Consider the following 19,020-nt stretch of genomic DNA (forward strand, 5'->3'; position numbering starts at 1 on the left):
CGTCACTGTCAAATGAAAAAAGCAAAACAATTTCCTTTTGGATTATGTCATTTGCTATAACCCTTCAGATCCTGGAAGCCTAGGCTGTGACATTCCTCATCTATTCCAGGCTTTCCATAACCTTCAGTGCTTTGGGTAAGAAGCAGAGTCACAGACATTCATTTTGTAAAAATAGCCAACTTTATATTGTCAGAGTACTAAGACAGCTTTACAAACAGGATGATATGCACACAGCCTTCCTTCTCATCCAAACGCAGAGCGGTCCAACTGAAGCTCGGACTCAGAGGAGCCAGAGTAAAAGAAAAAAACAAACAAACACACTGACAAACCAAAACAACAAATGAAGCAAGGAAGTAAGTGTCTACCCCTTGAGCATCACATTCATCCTGCACCATGCACATGGCACTTCTGAAACAAGAGCAATCCGTCAACTAACCATTGCAAGTGTCTCAACATTATATATTACATATTAACAAGTAGGAGAGGAGGTGAATCAAGGGGGTCAAGAGGGATTAAAAATAACCTTGAATTCTTCATGCAAGTGTAAAAGAACCGTATGGTCAAACACAAAGCTTTAATCAGCAAAAATTAACAAAACATGGCGTTTTACACACACACACACAAAAACTTTGTATAAAATAAGTTTGTAGAAAAAAAAAAAAAAAAGAATCTGCGCCAGGGTTGAGGGGGACGATTCTCATTTACATATTGACATTGATTTGGTCGACGTACAACCGAGTGCTGGGGTCCGCTCTCTGGCCCCTCATTCTCTTTTCAAAACACGCACACACTCGCACACGAACACACTTGAAAAGAAAACAATTCATCAACAGGAATCGTCCTTGCTCTCTCTTGACCTTTCCCTCTTCAGAGCTGTTTTGTACACGCTGTTCGCTGCCACCTTCAGTCGCACATCTCCTCTGGAAGCTCGTGAGGGTTGAGAATGCCGGGCACTGACATCTGGAGCTTGTGTTTCTCCTCCTGAGCTTGGCGCAGGGACGTCTCCCTCTCCTCCAGGAACAGGTCCGTCGTGTCCTCGCCAGCAAACTCCTGCAGGACCACACAAGCAGAGGCTCAGCGGCGCTCACACCAGGCTTAAGGCTTTTGATTCAAGATTCAAGTGCCAGTTTCCCACAGACTGAGACCTGTGCTCCCTCAAACTTTCCACAAAGTCCCTCCACTCAAAAGTTAAAATAATCTCAGTTTGACGCAGGTTGAGGCTTTCAAATACTTCCAACCAGATTACTTTGTGATGTCTTTGTTGATTTACCAACAGGAACAAGTCACAATGTCCCTGAGCTTATATAATTGTCTAATAAAGCCAAAGAGTTGCCACTTTTGTTAAATCAAGCATCGTACTATCCGACTTTGTTAACCCAAGCCCAGAATCATTGTTTACATTTTAACAGAGGCTCAGTCGAGATTATTTTGTTTTGCCCGATGATCACCTTTTTGCTTTGATGGGCCTTTTGATTTATCAATCTGCTTAATGCAGTGCATTCAAAGTTATATTTACAGATAATAAGTTGTACTCCCTTTCATATATTGTCTAAATTGTCTGGCTCCAAGTAAAAGTGAAATTAGCTGCTGCAGTGTTTGGAAATCAGAGAGGGATTTCTGTGTCGACTAAAAATCACATTAGGCTGCACATTTTCCAAGCCAAAGCACAAGTTTCACCTTGAATGAGCTTTATCAGGCTTGGACAACAAGCCACCACCAATGTAAAATAAAGTCCTGTGTAAACATAAAGTAGTGTATAGTACAAAGTAAGACTTTTTGTTGAAGATTGTCGCATTCTCTAACGGCTTCTCTGTGAATGAGAGGCAGCAGACTCTCGTTTCTGGATGACATGCGGTTGAGAACTGCAGATATAAATCATCCAAAAACAATATGAATCCTACTTTGACTCATCTCCTTTATCAATAACTTGTGTGAAAAATAATCATGATGCAACGGTGTTAATTTCACTGATATCATCTCCCCATGTCTATTTTCAGGTGCAGTTTATTAACCATTTCCTCACCTTGATCTGCACGAGGAAGTCCCTCAGGTGCTCCTTGAAGGCGGGGATGTCCTGATTTAGGCTGAACAGACCCGTTACAAACACCTTCACCTGGGCACTGAAGACAAAGACATTTAATAAGCTGTACGTCTGGACAAATTGAAAAAAAAAAAAAAAAAGATCTGTTATAGCCCCACAACAAATATGACCTAATTATTAACTCTCATCTAATCTACTACTATTTAATGTAGGCATTCCCCTGAATGCTTTTTTACAACTCCCAAATATGGAGTGACAACTTCTTACTTTCAGTCAAAAGTCTGTGCATCTGCAGTTCTGAACCAGACAATACATGCAGCAGAATACAATTCTTGAACCACACAGTTTAGCATACATAACGTTAATCCATAAAGCACAACAAAGCCTCAAAACTTAAGAGTGCCATATTAACAAGTGTAATTTATTTTGTGGAACATAATATTTTCTGAATAAATCAAAGTGTTTTAGTTCAATCATACAGACTCGCGTCCAGATTTTAGGACTATAAAGTCGAGCACTCGGGATGTGTCTGATGGCAGCTGCAGCCTTCACTCAAAATGTGTTTTATGACGTAAGTGCAATCTAACTGCGGCTGTTCCTTTAATCCCCATGTGCTTGTGTAAAACCACTTCCACAAAAAAAAAAAAAAAAAAAAAAAAAACACAGCTCCTGTAATCCCACTGTGGTTCACCTGGTGAGGCTGAAGCCTACTTACTCTTGCAGATGGGGGAAAGCCGTCTTCAGCAGGTTGGCGATGTACTCCTGGACGTGCGCCTGGTTGTTGGCAGGACTGGCGGCACTCAGAGCAACACTGACCTTCCCCTCCTCCACCAGGTTGAACATGTAGGCCAAGATGGTGGCGTGCATGGTCAGACCTGCAGACAGGAAGCAAGCAGACGGCTTCGTCAGTTTGTGTCACATGAACATAAAGTATGTTTAATAGACTTTGCCCCTTAAAGGTTGGAATGCATCTTCACACATCACGTCTCCTTACCTGCAGTGTGAGAGGTATCAGTGACCACAGAGAAAATGTGCTGCAGGACGTCACAGAAGTACGTCTGGTAGAAGCTCTGTGCTGCTGCCTCCTCTCCAGAAACGTTCTGCAGGAGAGTGTACAGGATCTGAAGACCTGCAGGAGACCATCATTAGACCAGCAGATATCAAAACAGTTGCTGCTTCTAAACTTCTGCACCGCTCTGATCCATTAACCTAACCTGAATCAGTTGTCCATGATATAATTCCTATTCAATATCAGTGTTATAATCTAAAGAGTTAGCCTTCTGTTTGTAGACAGCAGGAAAATGTTTTTGAACTAACTATAACCTTAAGTGTCTCCTTTTACCATCAGATAAGGAATAATTTACATTTAAAAGACATCAAAATGACTTTCAATGACCCTTTATTTTTGTGAACTCTATCTGACAGGACAAGTCGACGCCAGTTCAGACCTGTGTCGGCCACATTCCTCATCGTATGCTTGAATGCCCAGATGATGGAGTCTAGGATCAGTTTGAACTGGGCAGGGGCGATGGACAGGAAGGCTGGGAAGCACTGGGAGGTGGCAGCTTGAAGGAGGTAGAAGAAATGGGTTCTGTGTTCTGGGAATTCTTCAAAGTCCTGATGGCACGGGAGGAAAACAACAAGGAGTTAAAGTGTGTAACTGTAGAGTTACCGCTGCTACCAGGTGAGATTTAGTAACGCAAACCCACCTTGTTGATCATGTTCAAAGTGCACTCAAAGACAGCGTCAAAGATCTTGGGGATTTCTCCCGTGATGTGGACTCCCAGCTTGTTGACAATCGTCGCCATGGTGCTGAGGACCTCGGGCTCTCTGGCGGCCGGGACGTTCCTCTGGTAGTCGATGAGCACCGCCTCCAGCAGGGGGGGCACAAAGTTCTCTCCCACCTGGACCACAGAACATACCAATACATTGACAGATCCATCATCCCAATTGACATGCCTGCACCATTAACTACTCTTGATCAGACATGGAACCCAAAGAAACCCCACAGTAGATGGTGTAAAATAATTAGCAGATATTTGACTTAAACAGGATTTAGTCTAGTTAAAACCTTGCTTAAACCCTTGTTTAAAAGTATTAAAGTTTTTTTAAAGTAACATTACATTTTGGTTTTTAATTATAAGCGTGACCATTTTGGGGGACAGTTTTCCCATTTGCTGTGCCAGCATTTGTTATGTTTTCGCTGTGTTGTTGCACCACTGCTGAATTAAATGCAGAGGATACTTATGGTATGGAAAACTGCTAAAAATAAAAGTGATCTTGAACACGTATTTAAATATAAACACACATTTGAAAACTTTCTTCTTATTCTTACAGAATTGACTGAAAAAAACAAACTTTTTTTTTTTTTTTAAATCGGCTCACCATCTGAGGGTCGTTGGAGCGACTGACCCAGCCTGAGATCAGCTTCAATGTCTCCCTCTTTACAGTCCTCATACTCCTGATCAGAGGCTGTTTGGTCACCATCTCACCTGTATAAATCATAGAAGACAGTCATTAAACCTTACCATTTAGGTGCAACGGAAACAAGTAGTGAACTCTGCATTGATAGCACATCATCACCTTTTAAGTGATGATTACAACCAGTGGTTACAGAGCAACATTTGCATTTGTCATGTTTGGTGCAATATTTAATGGACTCCACCAATTCCTGAGGGAAATGTGTTGCTCTTTAGCTGCTAAATGTTCCACTATGTTCACCAGCTAGTCTCCATCTGTGTCTGTCTGCTGCTGAGCAGAAAGTGTATGGTGGGATTACAGAGCTGTCCATGTATTAAATTCATGTTAACACATCCATGTGCAAGCATTTTTTTTATTTTATTTGGCTACACCTAATGGCACTATTGATGCAGGCAAGAGGAACAAACTAGCGTCTTAAATGATAGAAGTATGAATAGTGTTAATCACTAGCGACTAGTAATCAAGTTAGTGACAAGCTGGTGTATGACAATGTTTTGCCGGAAACGGCGATGATAGGTCAAATTTGTGGAAAAGATGCCATGATTGGTCAAAATTGGAAGTCGCGCTGAATTCTTTTGTTGAAAAAATTGCGATTGACACATTGTGAAGGTACTGGTTAATGATAGAATATCTGTGTAAATCACCATTTATTAAGAGCATGCACATTATTTTGTAAGGCCATTTTCCTCACGGCTGGCGTATGACGACATATTTCTACTATACTACCACATATATTTTGTGTCGTGAGCTGGCAAGAGCCCTGCTCTTAAATATCCTCACAAAAGCAGGGAGTTGGATTAATTAGAAACCTTTTCTGTGAATCATTCACACATGCTTTGTTTTCCGCTCCTGTTAGACCCAAGAAGAGCCTCATAAATCATGCTTTACTACCGGTCACCTAGAAAACACACCCACAGAGAAAACGGGAACTAACCGTTGGTTTGAACAGCCGAGGAGATGTTTTCGCTCAGGCACTTGTAGACGTTGAGCATGTCCAGGTAGATTCGTCCCAGCTGGGAAACAAAGGGATGACCAACAGCTTTACAGGCTCTGACGTTTGTCTTTAGGATGCTGCCCAGCTGACGCACCGTCTCAGCGTCCTTCAGGATGTCCACGTTCTGAAGCAGAGTCCACAATTAAGCATAACTAGCCATTTTAATCAGTCAATAAGTCAATAGGCTGCATTAGATGAGAATGTTTGAGGGCACTAAGGAAACATCAGCATATTAAAATCCATCTGTCCTCACCTTGGTGGCCTGCTGGATGATGCTGTCCCACACCTGGTTAGGCAGCAGCATGTACTTCTCTATCAGAAGCTCCTGAACTGCCTGGTCTGTCTGAGCTCCAATCATATAGCCAACAGCCTCATAAAACGTATGAACCTGCAGATACGAGGGGCAGACTCAAACCTTCAGACAGAGCTAACAAGATGAGAGGTTTAAGTTATCCGAAAAAAGTCTAACAAATAACAGCATAAAAAAGCAGGATATCAGAGACAGGACTAACCTGCTGTGGCTGCAGGTCACAGATGATGGTGTTAATGTTGTTGAGGATCTCATCGATGAAGGGCATCACCTCTCCCACCTGAACCTGGACAAAATGACGCCGGCACTTCTGGGCGATCTTGATGAAGGTGTCACACGCCATATCCTGCACACCGTCATGGGTCTCTGTGTGACCAAGCAAAGGATAAACCACACGAAATCATGATAAGCCTCATTTACTGACAGACAGGATTCATGCGTGAATAACCGATCAAGTAGCAGTGGCACCTTCAGGGGAAAATTGTGTTATGACTTTTTTGGCTCTTTAAGTTAGAATCACACGTCACAGTTTGTAACCATACGTAGATTTATGAATTAAAGCAACATTATGTAGTAATTTTAAAATAACAGCTCGCTCTGTATTCCCAGTACAGATAGCATAGCAGAGGCTGCAAAGAGACTGAAGCCGACGACGACATCGGAGGATACAAGTAAAAGAAAAAAAGAGTGACAGAGCAAGAAACCGGACAAGAGTAAATATCAGACTGGCAGATCTGTAAGTAATAACTTATTAGATAACACACTCGAAAATAGGGACCATTACTGTAAGTGCTCTTGCATTGGTTGCTGTCTAGCTTTGTGGGCTAGCTTGCCCCCCAAGTTTCAAGCAACATTATGTAACTTTTCTATCAAGTGGTGGAGGATGAGCAGGCAACATAACTAAGGTTAGCGGCCTCTATGGACATAACATTAGCTAATGGCAGAGGAGACGAGTCCAAAGAAAGTAAACGAGCAAGAGGCTGTCTGACGTTGGTGAGAGCTTTGTGAAATAAAAGGCTGCAGGACAGACGCTGAGCTGACCTTCTTCCTGTTGGACTGGTCAGTAATGCTGTGTCTTGTGTTGTCAAAGTTGTCGACTTTTTGTTCACAAGTAACATAATCATTAACAAATGCATGTGTACTGCTGTTCTTATTTATGACACAGGTGAATTACAGTCACATTAAATTACAGGGCGCTAAATTCAAAGACTTGAAGAAAGATTTATGCAAAAGGATTTAAATCTGATCAGTGTGGGGGGATTTGGTCATTTCTCTTTTCTCACCGTGCATGAACTCAAACAGCTTGTTGACGACAGTCTTGAGGAACTTCCAGTGGGCTCGAAGGAAGCGAGGATACTGGCCCACAATGTACATGATGTTGGAGGCTATGATGGCCTTGTTGTCCTTCCCTCGTTTCTGCTCACACAAGCCGAGCAGGTCCTGAGCACATAACACACACAATCAGTTCATGTTGGTCACAGTTTAACACACAAAACTGCCTATAGTTGGACTAACTAAGGGACGTTTACACTGATATAATATCCTCTGTGTCCCCACCTTGATGACGGTGACCAGGAACCTCTTCTCGTCTTCCTCGTGCATCGCCCCGCTGATTGAGCCGATGGCCCAGCAGAGCATGTTCAGGTTCCTCCACGACCACTCGGTGCCGTTCACCTGGTTGTGGAGCTTCTCCGTCATGATGCGTTCAGTGTCGGCGTAGTCCAGATGGGTCAGATACACTGCAGACACACACAGAGTCAGGTGAGTCCATGGTGTGTGTGAGGTTACTTGTTCTGTTTGTTGACATGATATAATCGTTCCTCTGACTCAGTGATGACAGTTTGCATCTGATACAGTTTAAGGAAATGATAGTGGAGAAGGTGTGAAACATTTTAATACCACAACAGTCTGGTAAATAGGAGGTGTACAGCTCCCAATTTAAATGGGTTAAATGGTAAATTCAAATTTACCAGATTTACAATAAAAATACCTCAACCATGTTACTGAAGGAACAGACCGTTAGGAAAATTGGAATACCAACAATAATAATGAATAGCTATGTATTCAAACAAAAACTTAGACTATCTGGAGACCAAAAAATAAAAACACAATGATTTCACAGAACTTTGAATTAGGCTACTGACAATTTCTTATTTGTGTATCTGAAACAGAACTATGCATTTAATCACCACAGATATGTATTAACCTACCAAGAGTCTCTCTCATGTTCTTGTAAAGGTTAATGGCATCCGTGTCCTTCATGAACTCCCTGACCACCTCCCCCTGGTCGTTCTCCACCACCAGCACCTCCTCAGGTTTGGCCATGCGGCTCACCATCAGCAAACGCACCTATAAGCAGCAGGAGGACGGGGGATAAACTGGATGTGAGTTCTCCTCCTAATTTGAAGCATGCAATTAATTGATGGCAAATTATGTTGGCATGCAATAAATGTATTTTGTTGAGAAAGACAAAAAAGGAAAAAAAGAAATTCATAATTTTAATACTGATCAAAATAATCACGTTTTGCATTTGGGTCATTATTGTGCAGCTGTAGATCCACAGTGGAAAAACATCACGTGTTGTTTAGTTTCATATTTCAAGAATACACTTAGTCACAAGTCAAGTCTAACTCCATTAATCCACAACTGGTTTTACATTTAGAGCTGAAATGACTGATTGATGATTAGTCTTTTGACAGAAAAACAATGGTAAATTATTATTTTTATTATTAATAATGGGAAACAGTTTGATGTCTATCAAATTTTCTCTGGTTCCAGCTTCTAAAATTAGAGTATGTTTTGCTTTTTTTCTCCCATATATCAGTAAATTTAATATCTTTGGGTTTTGGACTCTTGGTTGGACAAAATATGAAATCAGATTATGGCATCAGAGCATTTTCTTATCATTTTATAAACTAAATGACATGAATTCTGACAACATTTGAAGCTTCATTCGAAAACCTCAATAGAAGCTTTTGTAAAAAAAATACATAAATAAATAAATTAGTCTGTCCCACCCTGGTGTTGGGTGACGGGCCCTACCTGGGAGAGTACAGGCAGGTACAGGTGTCTGCGAGGTGGGACGTCTGACAGCAGCGGGGTGCTAGCGGTGGAGAAGGGACTCTCTCTGTAAAGCTCTGCCGCCAAGTGGTTCCAGTACTCCAGACAAATCTTAAAGATCTCGGTCTCCTCCACCTCTGACACCAGCAGCATGTAGTGCAGGGCCTGGGGGCGGAGCAAAGTGTGGTGAGGTCACATGACAGTGCTAAAAGTATATAGCTTAAGGCTGCAGCACACGTTACGTTACCGCTAAATGTTTCCATTTGGATCATTTGACAGTACAACAAATCACAAATGTTTGTCGGGTTCTTTATTTCTCCCACTGTCGCTTTGACACCTTGCTTGATGTGATAAAACAATTTTCACACCAATAATAAATATCTGGGTTACACACATGATTACAAGAGAGAAGCTTGGCTTTACTTTTACTTACTACCAGGTTCTGTCATTGCACAACATAAATTTAGAAAAAGTAATATTTTGGTTCAGTTTTTAAGAGTATTATGTATGGAGTTTATTGTCTCCGATTTCTTATTTACCAATCCAATAGAGAACCATAGGGTTTACTACTATAATATAATACACAAGAGCGTTTTCCAAAAGGTGGTTGCTTAAGCAGACATCCATAAATGACCCTTTGCTAAGCCACGCCCCAAATACGCAGCTGGCCAATCACAGCGCAGTATAGGACTAACTGAGGTCCGACACTTTCATGGCTGCACTTCATTGACTCTAGTGCAAAAGGAGTCGTTTTCTAGCTTTTTTTGCTGTATTTGTCAAAGATATGGGCAAACGCTGTTCCTAGGGCACTTGTAATTATTACAGTTGCTACCCCGAGAGATTGAAAGGGGAAGTACAATTTATTCTCTTTCCAAAACCTAAAATTAATCCAGAAAAATGTCGGCTGTGGATTGTTCCTAATGTAACGTTAGTTAGCTAACACATCGAACTTCCTACGGTTCTGCTTTTTAATGATTGTAATAGTGAATATAGACCTACGCAGCTGTACAGGAGGAGCAGTGTCGATCCTTAATATCGTAAAAGTCAGGTAATATGGTGGTTCACTTTTACTCAATAGGCTTTAGCTTTTGTCTTTTCTGCGTCAGTTTGACAGCCTGAATAAAATCTTCAAATGCACAATGCAACTGTCTGCTTCTTTCTGAAATCGCTTTTCCCAAAATTTAGACATGTATCCAGGGTGTTCAGTGATAGACCGTTGCAGTGCCGTGATAAAAGTAGACTTAGCCACAGTAACTATGAGGGGGCTTAGTGAAGGGTCAATTGTGATTGGTTGGCTCAGACCAGTTTTTCTTAAATTATATTTATTTTATTCATTCATGATTATCATTTAAAAATGTCTTCTTTAATACAGTTTAGTCTCCATACTCATTTATAGCGGGTTCTTTAGCAACTTGCCATCTGAGATTATTAGATCCCTCTTTCTATCCAGCTACACCAAAACACCAACTGAACAGTCTTTTGGTGAACAGCCTGCTGCACAGAGTCTTTTGTTGTCAACATCTCCTCCTGAAAGAGGACTCATAACAAGTGGACAAAGTGCCGCAGGAAAGGGGGATTTTTTTCTAACAGCCCTAAAGCAGAGACGGAAATGAATAAAAGCCCCCAGCTGAGAGTTGTAGGTTTGCTTACTCGACCAGACCCCAACAATCATTCAAGTTCACCTTTCCACATGAGAAACAGTGAAAATTCTTTCTGTAATGAACCACCCTTTTCTGGTTTAACAGAAAGGGCTTCGTCTCATCCTCCTAACCTCCATGAGCGTCTCTCGCAGGTTGGGTCTCTTCTCGACGAGCTGGCCGTGTTCTTTGAGGAAGGTGCAGAGGAACAGGCTGAGGTTCTGGATGAAGTTCTGCTCGTCGTCCTTACCGTTGGCGTAGGCCATTCTGATGTTAGTGTTCAAAGGCAGCATCTGACCAGACAACAAAACATTACTTCACTAAACTCACCTTTATTTATTTATACACAACCTTTATTTTGTCTTAATTGTTTTGCATCCATAGCGTGTTTTGTTTGAGGACATTACACTCACTGTAAATAGCTTTAGTCTTCAACCAGTGAGCCGTGAGACCACCCACCACTTCATCTACAACTAGACCTAAAACTAACAAAGCAACCCTGCACACATGTGGTGAGGAAGGCCATGAGAAGAAGTACAATACTTTGGTATTAAAATACAATTTCCAAAGTCAAGAATAAACTTTCAAGAAACAAATTGCAAAATTTAAATTCAAAGTGATAATCCTTTATAGCGTGTATAGATTTATCAACACTCTGTTAATACACAGGTTATTCTATTCAACTTTATTTTATATTTCTTGGGAAATACTGTTTAAATTGACCTTTTCTGGTCACTAAAAACTATTCAAATTTAATTCAACAGTCTCAGAAAGTGTAAAGGAGAAAATCTTTGGTTTCCCATTCAGAGCTCAGACATCTGCAAGTGAACTAAACAGCTTATGGTTTCACTAATCAAAAAGTATTGGGAACTATGGCTCCAGATATTATGACTTAGAGATAACATTCTGCCTTAATAAGCAGTTTACATCCACCAGATTAGAATTAGATTAGAATACACTGAGACCATGGTGAGTGGATGAACACTATGATTTGTTTCCTTAAAGAGAAAGTGATACATTATTAAATTCAAGCCTTCCAGATAGTTCAAATGTTTGATGAGTCATATTTAAACAATTTGTGCCGACTGATACCTGATCCATAATGAAAGAACCTGAATTTTCGCTTTTGTTGCTGCTTTATTTTGAAACTGCAGAACTTGCTCTACTTGTTGTCTCCCTGAACAAAATTCCATGGGCATCAAATGATATATTCTGTTTGTATGAGTATTCGGATGTTATTAAACATTAGTTAAAGCTACAGACTTCTACAGTCTAAAGTCTTTCATTGTGTTGCCTTGACATCTTGACTACTCTCTATTAGGTGTGTCGAGGGCGTTAGCAATCACACCTGTGTCAGCTAATTCTGTATAAACAGTAAGGTGAGGAAGGTCAAAGGACTTTTCAATTTGATTAACAGAACTAGCAATACTAACAAAAACGAATACACAAAATTCAAAAACAAAACACTAACAAACTATTCCCCAAGTGATCCACTTGTGTTCACTCTGTGTTTTTGGAATTCCCCCCCGTGGCTTTCAGCTGTGCTGTCCCATCACTCTGCCCACAGATGTGTTGTTTTTGTCTATGAACAAGCAGAGAACTGCTTATACTGCCTGACAATGTAGTGTGTTTATAGGTGGTAGGAAATTGTGAGGCAGGAGGAGGTTGGCATTTGTGTGTGTAATAACAGAGTGGGCACATGTAAGTGTGTAATCATACTGAGAGCAATTCACTTAAGCACCACTCAAAATGATTGTGTGTGTGTACCTGTTTGAGCTGGCTCATAGTGAGGGTAAACAGGTTAACGAACTGCTCCTCGTACTGGTTGACGCTTACTCCGGCAATCTCCGTCAAACATTTCAGCGTCACATTGCGGAACATGGGCACGTTCAAGAACTGAAATACACAAATAAGACAAGTCAGGTCAACGATGCACTGCTGGTATTCTCAGTTAAGTACGTACGGGTACTCGTGTCCCTATGAAAACGGCAGTTTTACAATTCAGCGTTTACACCTGCCAACCCACAGATTTCCAGCCCTGATTGCAATAAAAAATAAAAAAATAAAAAATGACAGTTGCTCACAAGTAAAGCCCCTTTTCCACTGCATGGTACCAGCTCGACTCGACTTTTTTGGTTTTCCATTGTGGAAATGTTGCACCTGTACCTGCTACAAGGTACTTTTTTCGTTCGAGCTGAGGGATACTAAAATGTGACGTGAAAACACAGCAGACTGCTGATTGGTCAGAGAGAATCGTCACTATTCACTGCATCATCATTGCGCGCCGGACAGAGGCCAGCAACAGAAAGTTTTATATTTTACAGTTTTCATACGTCATTTCATCACTAAATCCAATTCTGAGAAATTTTGAGGTGAGAAATCAGCTGTGTAGACTTCAAATATTGACAGTTTTACGAGAAGTGATGGCAGAACAAAAATGTGCTTGAAAGTTTTCGGAGTTGAGGAAGTGGCTGCGGGGGAAGCCTGCGCCAAACAGGAGGAGCGCGTGAGGCCGGCCAGCTGCCCGCTCACAGAGCCCTCTGCTCCCGGCGTCACACAGACCGCTGCAGCAACAACAGCAGAGGAAAACACAGCTGGAAGGTTTTCATACCGCTTATCTGTCTTTCCATTCTGAGGAATGTTGAAACGTTTTAACTTAAATCAAGAGACAGCTGTATGTGGATCGCTGGTGTGTTGCGGCAGTTGCGTGTGGCATTGCTATGACGACCAGCTACACTGAGGGGTACTATCTCTGGGTACTATCTGCAATGGAAAACAGAGTATGGCGGGCCAAAATCGAGGCATGTGGAGTCGAGGCGAGTTGAGCTGGAAATGGAAAAACAGCCTCACTGACAGATGTGTGAAAAGGTAATTAGGGACTAAAGATAACTTTCATTATCAATTTGTCAAATGTAATAGCGTGATCTATTAATTTTAAGAATAAAAAAGAACCCAGAGCTAAAGGTGACCCATTAATATGGCCCAAAAGACATTTAGTTCACGATGATGTAAATATAAATATTTACAGGCGAGTGTATTTGTATTTTTTTGACTAAATCAAATTGTTCTCCAAAGATGTGTGGATATTTGGTGCATTCAATGTTCTGAAAAACTGTCTTTTTCCAGTGCTCCATGCTATACAAACATGTGCAGTAATGTGTGTGTGGGTGAGAATGCTCCCTGGCCAAGTGGCTGAGGCAACCAGGTGTAATCAAATGGGGAGCGAAACTCTGGGAATTTCCAAGGGAAAACTTCTGTCAGAGCAGCTCTCTGTGTGCAGCCGTCAGTGTACATGAATTTTCCACTTTATGATTGTTTTTTTTGTGTGCTTTTACTTGTTTGTGAGCCACATCAAACAAACATTTTTATCAGCATTTGATAGACAAAGATGATCACCTAAAGTTTTGATTTACTTAATGAATATCAGCTGGTTTACCTTGTAGACCAGAGTGCTGATGAGTTTTGTTTCAAAGATGTAGCCTAAAGGAATCCAATTCAGGAAGCGGAGGAGAGTCTCCAGCGTGGCATGGACCAATGGGGCATTCTGGGAGTTTTCCTACACAGAAGAAGGTGGTGGTACATATGATTGTGGCATTTAATAAACATCAGAGGCAGATGCTGAGAACGGTTTGGTCTGATGTGTCAACCTTGTCTTACCATCACAAACTGGCACAGCTGGAATATTTGGGAGAACTCGTTGCACATGCTGAAAAACAGATTACGGATCATCAGTCAGTCATGTCTTAAGATGGCAGAAACTATTGATTTTAACCCCGAATTAGTTGCCCCTGACCAATTTGCTCCAGATCAGCTTTTGTTTGATACTCAATTCGAGGGAGCTGCGACACCAGATTAACTGCCAAAACGATCACTGATCTAGTAGCTATGTGACAGGTTGGCCCAGTGAGAAATTTTTGTCGGCTGTCTTGCACTTTGAGCAGTTCCGCACTTTGATTTCCCATGTGGCTGCTGTAGCCCTGACTGAGACTGTGCTCTGATAAAAACAAACACTTAACTCTGCTGCACAACAGGCAGTACTGTCCAGATCTTTCCAGCCATCAGCAGGTTCATAATGTCTTTCTCCTCACACTCAAAGTATATTTCACAAGGTGATGCTGTCCTCTTGTGTGAATAAACTTTATTGCAACTGTCAGTGGACAAAAACTTCAGTGCGAGCAAAGGTTTTGGCCGAGCAGAAAGGGTGATTGAAAACATGTAGTGTGAGCTAAACAAAATTAATCAAATCTGCACATTTTAACTGTGCCATAGTTCAACAGTTCTTTGAAATCGATTAAAAGCAGAACATTTCACGAGCTTTGGATACGTTTCCGCTAAATGGCACAAACCTCATTTACTGCATTCTAAGTAATGGACATGCACATGAAAGTGATCTGGATAAATGGTCTCGTGTCAGACCTGGCACGTTGCACATCTTTGTTGTTGTATATTTTTATGAACACAATATTCTCTTCCGTTGCGTTACTGCTGCACGGCACAGACCCAGAATAACGCACATGTATATATCTGCAACATTGTTCTTCCATATGTATACATTTCTACATTTATTTATGTTGACTGTATGTTTGTCTGCGTGTAGCACCTTATCACCACAGCAAATTCCTCGTATGTGTAAAAACACTACTTGGCAATAAAGCTCCTTCTGATTCTGATATCTGGATTTCCATTTAGTCTTTTTTTCCTGCAGGAGTAGAGGACAGAACAGACAACTAACAAGCAATAACTAAAATGTCCCAACAACTCTTCACTTCACATAAGTCACAGGACATGAACTTTTGCTAGTTACCTGTCTTTGAGGTGTTTGGCCTTCACTTGGGTCATCTGGCCACTGGAGAAATCAAAAACCTCCTCGCTGAGCAGTTTCAGGATGATCATGTTGTTCTGACAGAGGCTCTCGCTGGTCCGACTTGCTCCCACAATATCGCTGATGAACGTGGGCCAGTGTTTGGGCCATTCCTGCTTCAGGATCTAAAGCAGTTCAGAGAAGTTGAGTTGCACTTGAGTCCATCATGTAACTGTGCCAGATTAAGCCATTCTTTAAAATATCAAATGTGTATTTACCTGTACGAGGATCATGTTGAGTTTTGAAATGTAAACTCCCTCTTTCTGCAAAAGAACATACAAAGAGTGACCACAGTATCAAGCAGCACAAGGTTCAACATCATAACCATACATTAGTGTAACCTCACCTCCATGTTTGCAGGATCAGAAGAAGTCTTGATGATCAACCCAACAACGTATTTCTTGATGCCTGAAAATATACGCATTGTTATTAGTGTTTTAATGGAAAATCCAAAGAGCATTTCACTGACAAGCAACAAGACAGAAAACATCTTTATAATCTTTTAATTTAATATCATGAAACTGACCTTCACACTGATTTCTAGGGAGAATCTTCCAGCGTGTTTTGATGACCGTCTCCAGAATCTGCAGTGCATAATACTGAGAGGAAAATAGAGACATATTAGAGCTCTGAAAAGGGACTGATATACCGTTTTCATCAAGAGCTAATTACCAATAAACAAGGCTAACTGCTGTATGATATTTTGTCAAGTCTCACTGGTGATGTCATACATGCCCAAAATGTATGACACAAGGACTACAAGCATGGACCATACACAACGAAAAATTTGTTGGCAAGTATGTGCACGCAGATACTCAATATAGTACAAACAGAACTATTCATGTCGCTTCAATTTTTCTGTAAATTAAAATGATTTGTGATCCTCCTCCCCACAGCCTTCAGGAAGCCTCTCGTTTCAGATTCAGACTGCATCAAAGCAATAACTAATACTATATGGGTGTTTATTGCATCAGATGTGTGACCACACTTGGTCATGCAGAATACAGAATATAAGATAATGGTCAAAGCGCGCGCTCCCTTCACGTGTGCATTTTAGACAGTCCGTTGTGTCTGGCCTGTATAAACAAGTGCGAGCGGCTATCAACAGGTCAGAGTCTTACGATACAGTATTATTTATACTTGTGTAATTATCCTTTTCTCATTGACAATATGACAGTTTGAGTGCATTAACTGTTACAGTAAGAGTTATGGCCATTGAGTCACTGGTGAGTGTTTATATTTTTCAAAATAAAGGATACAAATTCTATTTCTTTACGAGCCGTGACCCAAAATCGAGGTATAGCACAGATTAGACACAAGAAGGTTCCATTAACTGGAGGAAAAAAAACAATAAAGACAGTGGTGCTAAAGCAGAGTGAATGCTCAAACAGCACTGTCCTGAAAATCTTGGCCTGATGTGGATAAACTGATAAACATCAGCTCACATTATTACATTGGCCCTGAGAGACTGTCAACAAGCAGCCGGTGTGAGTTCATAGAGTTCATTCATTTTCTCTGCTACTAGATCATCATGAGTCAGCTACATACTTTAGTTTTCATGTTCTGAGAGAACTCCAGGATGGTGTCAACCCTCGTCCAGGCGTCTGGATGATCCTTCAGGTTGGTGAGAACTTCCTGGGCCACCCGTTGCTAAAAAAAAAAAAAAAAAAAAAAAAAAGAGAGCAACACAGAAAATAAAAAATTTACAGGCCATGAATCTTTAGGTTTTTAAAGAACAACTTCAGGTATATTTCACAAGTTTATGCATCATGGTCAGACTGACCTCCCCTAACAGCAAGGCTAGATAAAATTACATACTTCATTTATTGTTACCGAACAAATATACATTTAACACATGAGGAACTTGTTAATAACTTGTTCTGCGCAGACTACGTGTGAATCCCATCCAGTGGAAGCCCACAGAGGAGATGAGCAGTCCTCACCTGCGATCCAATGTCGTGGTACATCGAGTTGACAACATTGTCCAACAGGTTTATGTCCAGTTTCTGGTTGAAGTCCAGCAGCTGTCTGGCTGGGTGATCGGCCAACATCGTCATTTCTGCTGGCATAGAGCTTCTGAGAAGAGGCAAAAGCAGCACTTTTGTTTTGAATGTTCCATCTCAGATTTGTGATGTGATCCACTGTTTAGTGTTTTTCTGACCATAAAGAAAAGTTTGAAACCACAAATTTTAGCGTGATAACATTTTTGGTCATATTGTCCAACCCTAATTGAAACGTTTAAAAACACACACATATACAGGTAGAGATTACAAGAGTGTTTCTTACATATTTTACTACTATTTAAGATAAGATATTACAAACTGGGGGAATGAAACATGACTTCAATGGATGCTTTAATTTTTGGAGCCAAAACTGAAGTGTGAATTGGCTAGTTTTCCTTTCACATTTTGCAGCAGGTAATCAAGAAACAAGTTATACTTGTTCAGCCAAAATGTGTCAAAGCAGCCACCATGAAGCAACCAGCCCGCGTGGTCCAATAATTTTGACACCCATTGAAAAAATTCATAAAACTTGTAAAAAGAGGAAACAACGCCACCACCTGGGTTCAGAGCAGCATTCACTACAATGCGACCTCAATATTTAACTTGGTCCAGTTGCACGACTAGTGAAACCAATTAAAACGTGTTAGCCATAGTGGTAAACACGTACAGTCCGTTACACAATGTTTGGTTTGTGCAACCGCTAGTTAACCCTCAAGACAAAAACACCACACTACTTTTGAAACTAACGGGTGCTAACGTTAGCTCAAGACGGGTAAGTTAGGTTAAATGCTGATTGGGCTTAACGTTAACATACCTGGTGTGTTCTGGCCGCTCGTCGAAAAACAAAGTTGTTCACTGGTGCGACTTGTAGTCGGAAGAGCGAATTATAAAATCCTTTCAGTGCAGTTGAAAACAAATGTGCAACGTTATCTCATGGCACACGTTACAATGCCCCTAACCTTCGATGTAGCCAAAATGCTAATGTTAGCTTTCCTGGATGACACCAAGAGCGCTAATTTAAAAATAACACCGTTAACGCTGGATTCTTGGCGATGTATTAAAAGCGTTCCCGCAGTTTACCACAGCCTCATTGTTTCCTGTCTTCAACCAGCCTGAAACATTTGTTTTCTTTGCTCTGTCAGTGCTTAAACAGCCGACTCCCACCAAGCTACTGTAGCAACTTAGCGTGCTAATGGAAAAGTCTATGATGGTTCGGGTCTGCTGGCTAATGTAAGCTAAGCTAACAACACAGATTCACGGAGTCAAAACTTCGAGCGGTATTCCAGGTCATAATCACGAAGTTAAATAGTTTTTTATTTCTGTCTCTATACTCGCACACACTGTTGGAGAGCAGAGGTGTTTTAATGCGTGCAAGTGTGCTCTTCCTCTAAGCTCATGCTTCCAACCACGGACCGGTTGAAACCGGTTGAGACCGGGATATTCATTCTCGGTGTTTCGGCCCGTGGCGCGCCGCGTAAAATTTGGACTATGTACCCGCCCACTCGGCAACTGATTGGCTGTGCTGGCGCTGTCGTCATTGCCGTGTCATAGGCTGGGTGGAGCTGTCAATCTGGATCGACTGCCCTCCCTCTGTGTCTGCTCCAGTTTGACCTCTGATCATCACTCAGGCCCT

The 19,020-nt window shown here is 41.3% G+C and overlaps 1 protein-coding gene across 1 annotated transcript; it reads right to left on the reverse strand.

Annotated features, from left to right (window-relative positions):
• Positions 1-161: 161 nt before the first annotated feature.
• Positions 162-18,813, reverse strand: xpo1a (exportin 1 (CRM1 homolog, yeast) a). The gene is made up of 25 exons (XM_038711816.1): positions 18,202-18,813; positions 17,328-17,460; positions 16,933-17,034; positions 15,911-15,983; positions 15,731-15,792; positions 15,603-15,647; positions 15,328-15,509; positions 14,181-14,229; positions 13,960-14,079; positions 12,291-12,419; positions 10,658-10,816; positions 8,869-9,051; positions 8,037-8,175; positions 7,384-7,565; positions 7,110-7,266; positions 6,029-6,192; positions 5,770-5,904; positions 5,457-5,640; positions 4,427-4,533; positions 3,751-3,945; positions 3,490-3,658; positions 3,036-3,170; positions 2,757-2,916; positions 2,024-2,120; positions 162-1,050 (listed from the first exon to the last, which is right to left on the reverse strand). The coding sequence occupies exons 2-25, from the start codon at positions 17,451-17,453 to the stop codon at positions 904-906; spliced, it is 3,201 nt and encodes a 1,066-aa protein (XP_038567744.1). The 5' UTR covers positions 17,454-17,460; positions 18,202-18,813; the 3' UTR covers positions 162-903.
• Between the last annotated feature and the right edge of the window lie 207 nt (positions 18,814-19,020).

This window comes from Micropterus salmoides, unplaced genomic scaffold, assembly GCF_014851395.1.
Source record: "Micropterus salmoides isolate LMB-PRFRI ecotype aquatic unplaced genomic scaffold, ASM1485139v1 Ms_hic_scaffold_1, whole genome shotgun sequence".
NCBI classification, from domain to species: domain Eukaryota; kingdom Metazoa; phylum Chordata; class Actinopteri; order Centrarchiformes; family Centrarchidae; genus Micropterus; species Micropterus salmoides.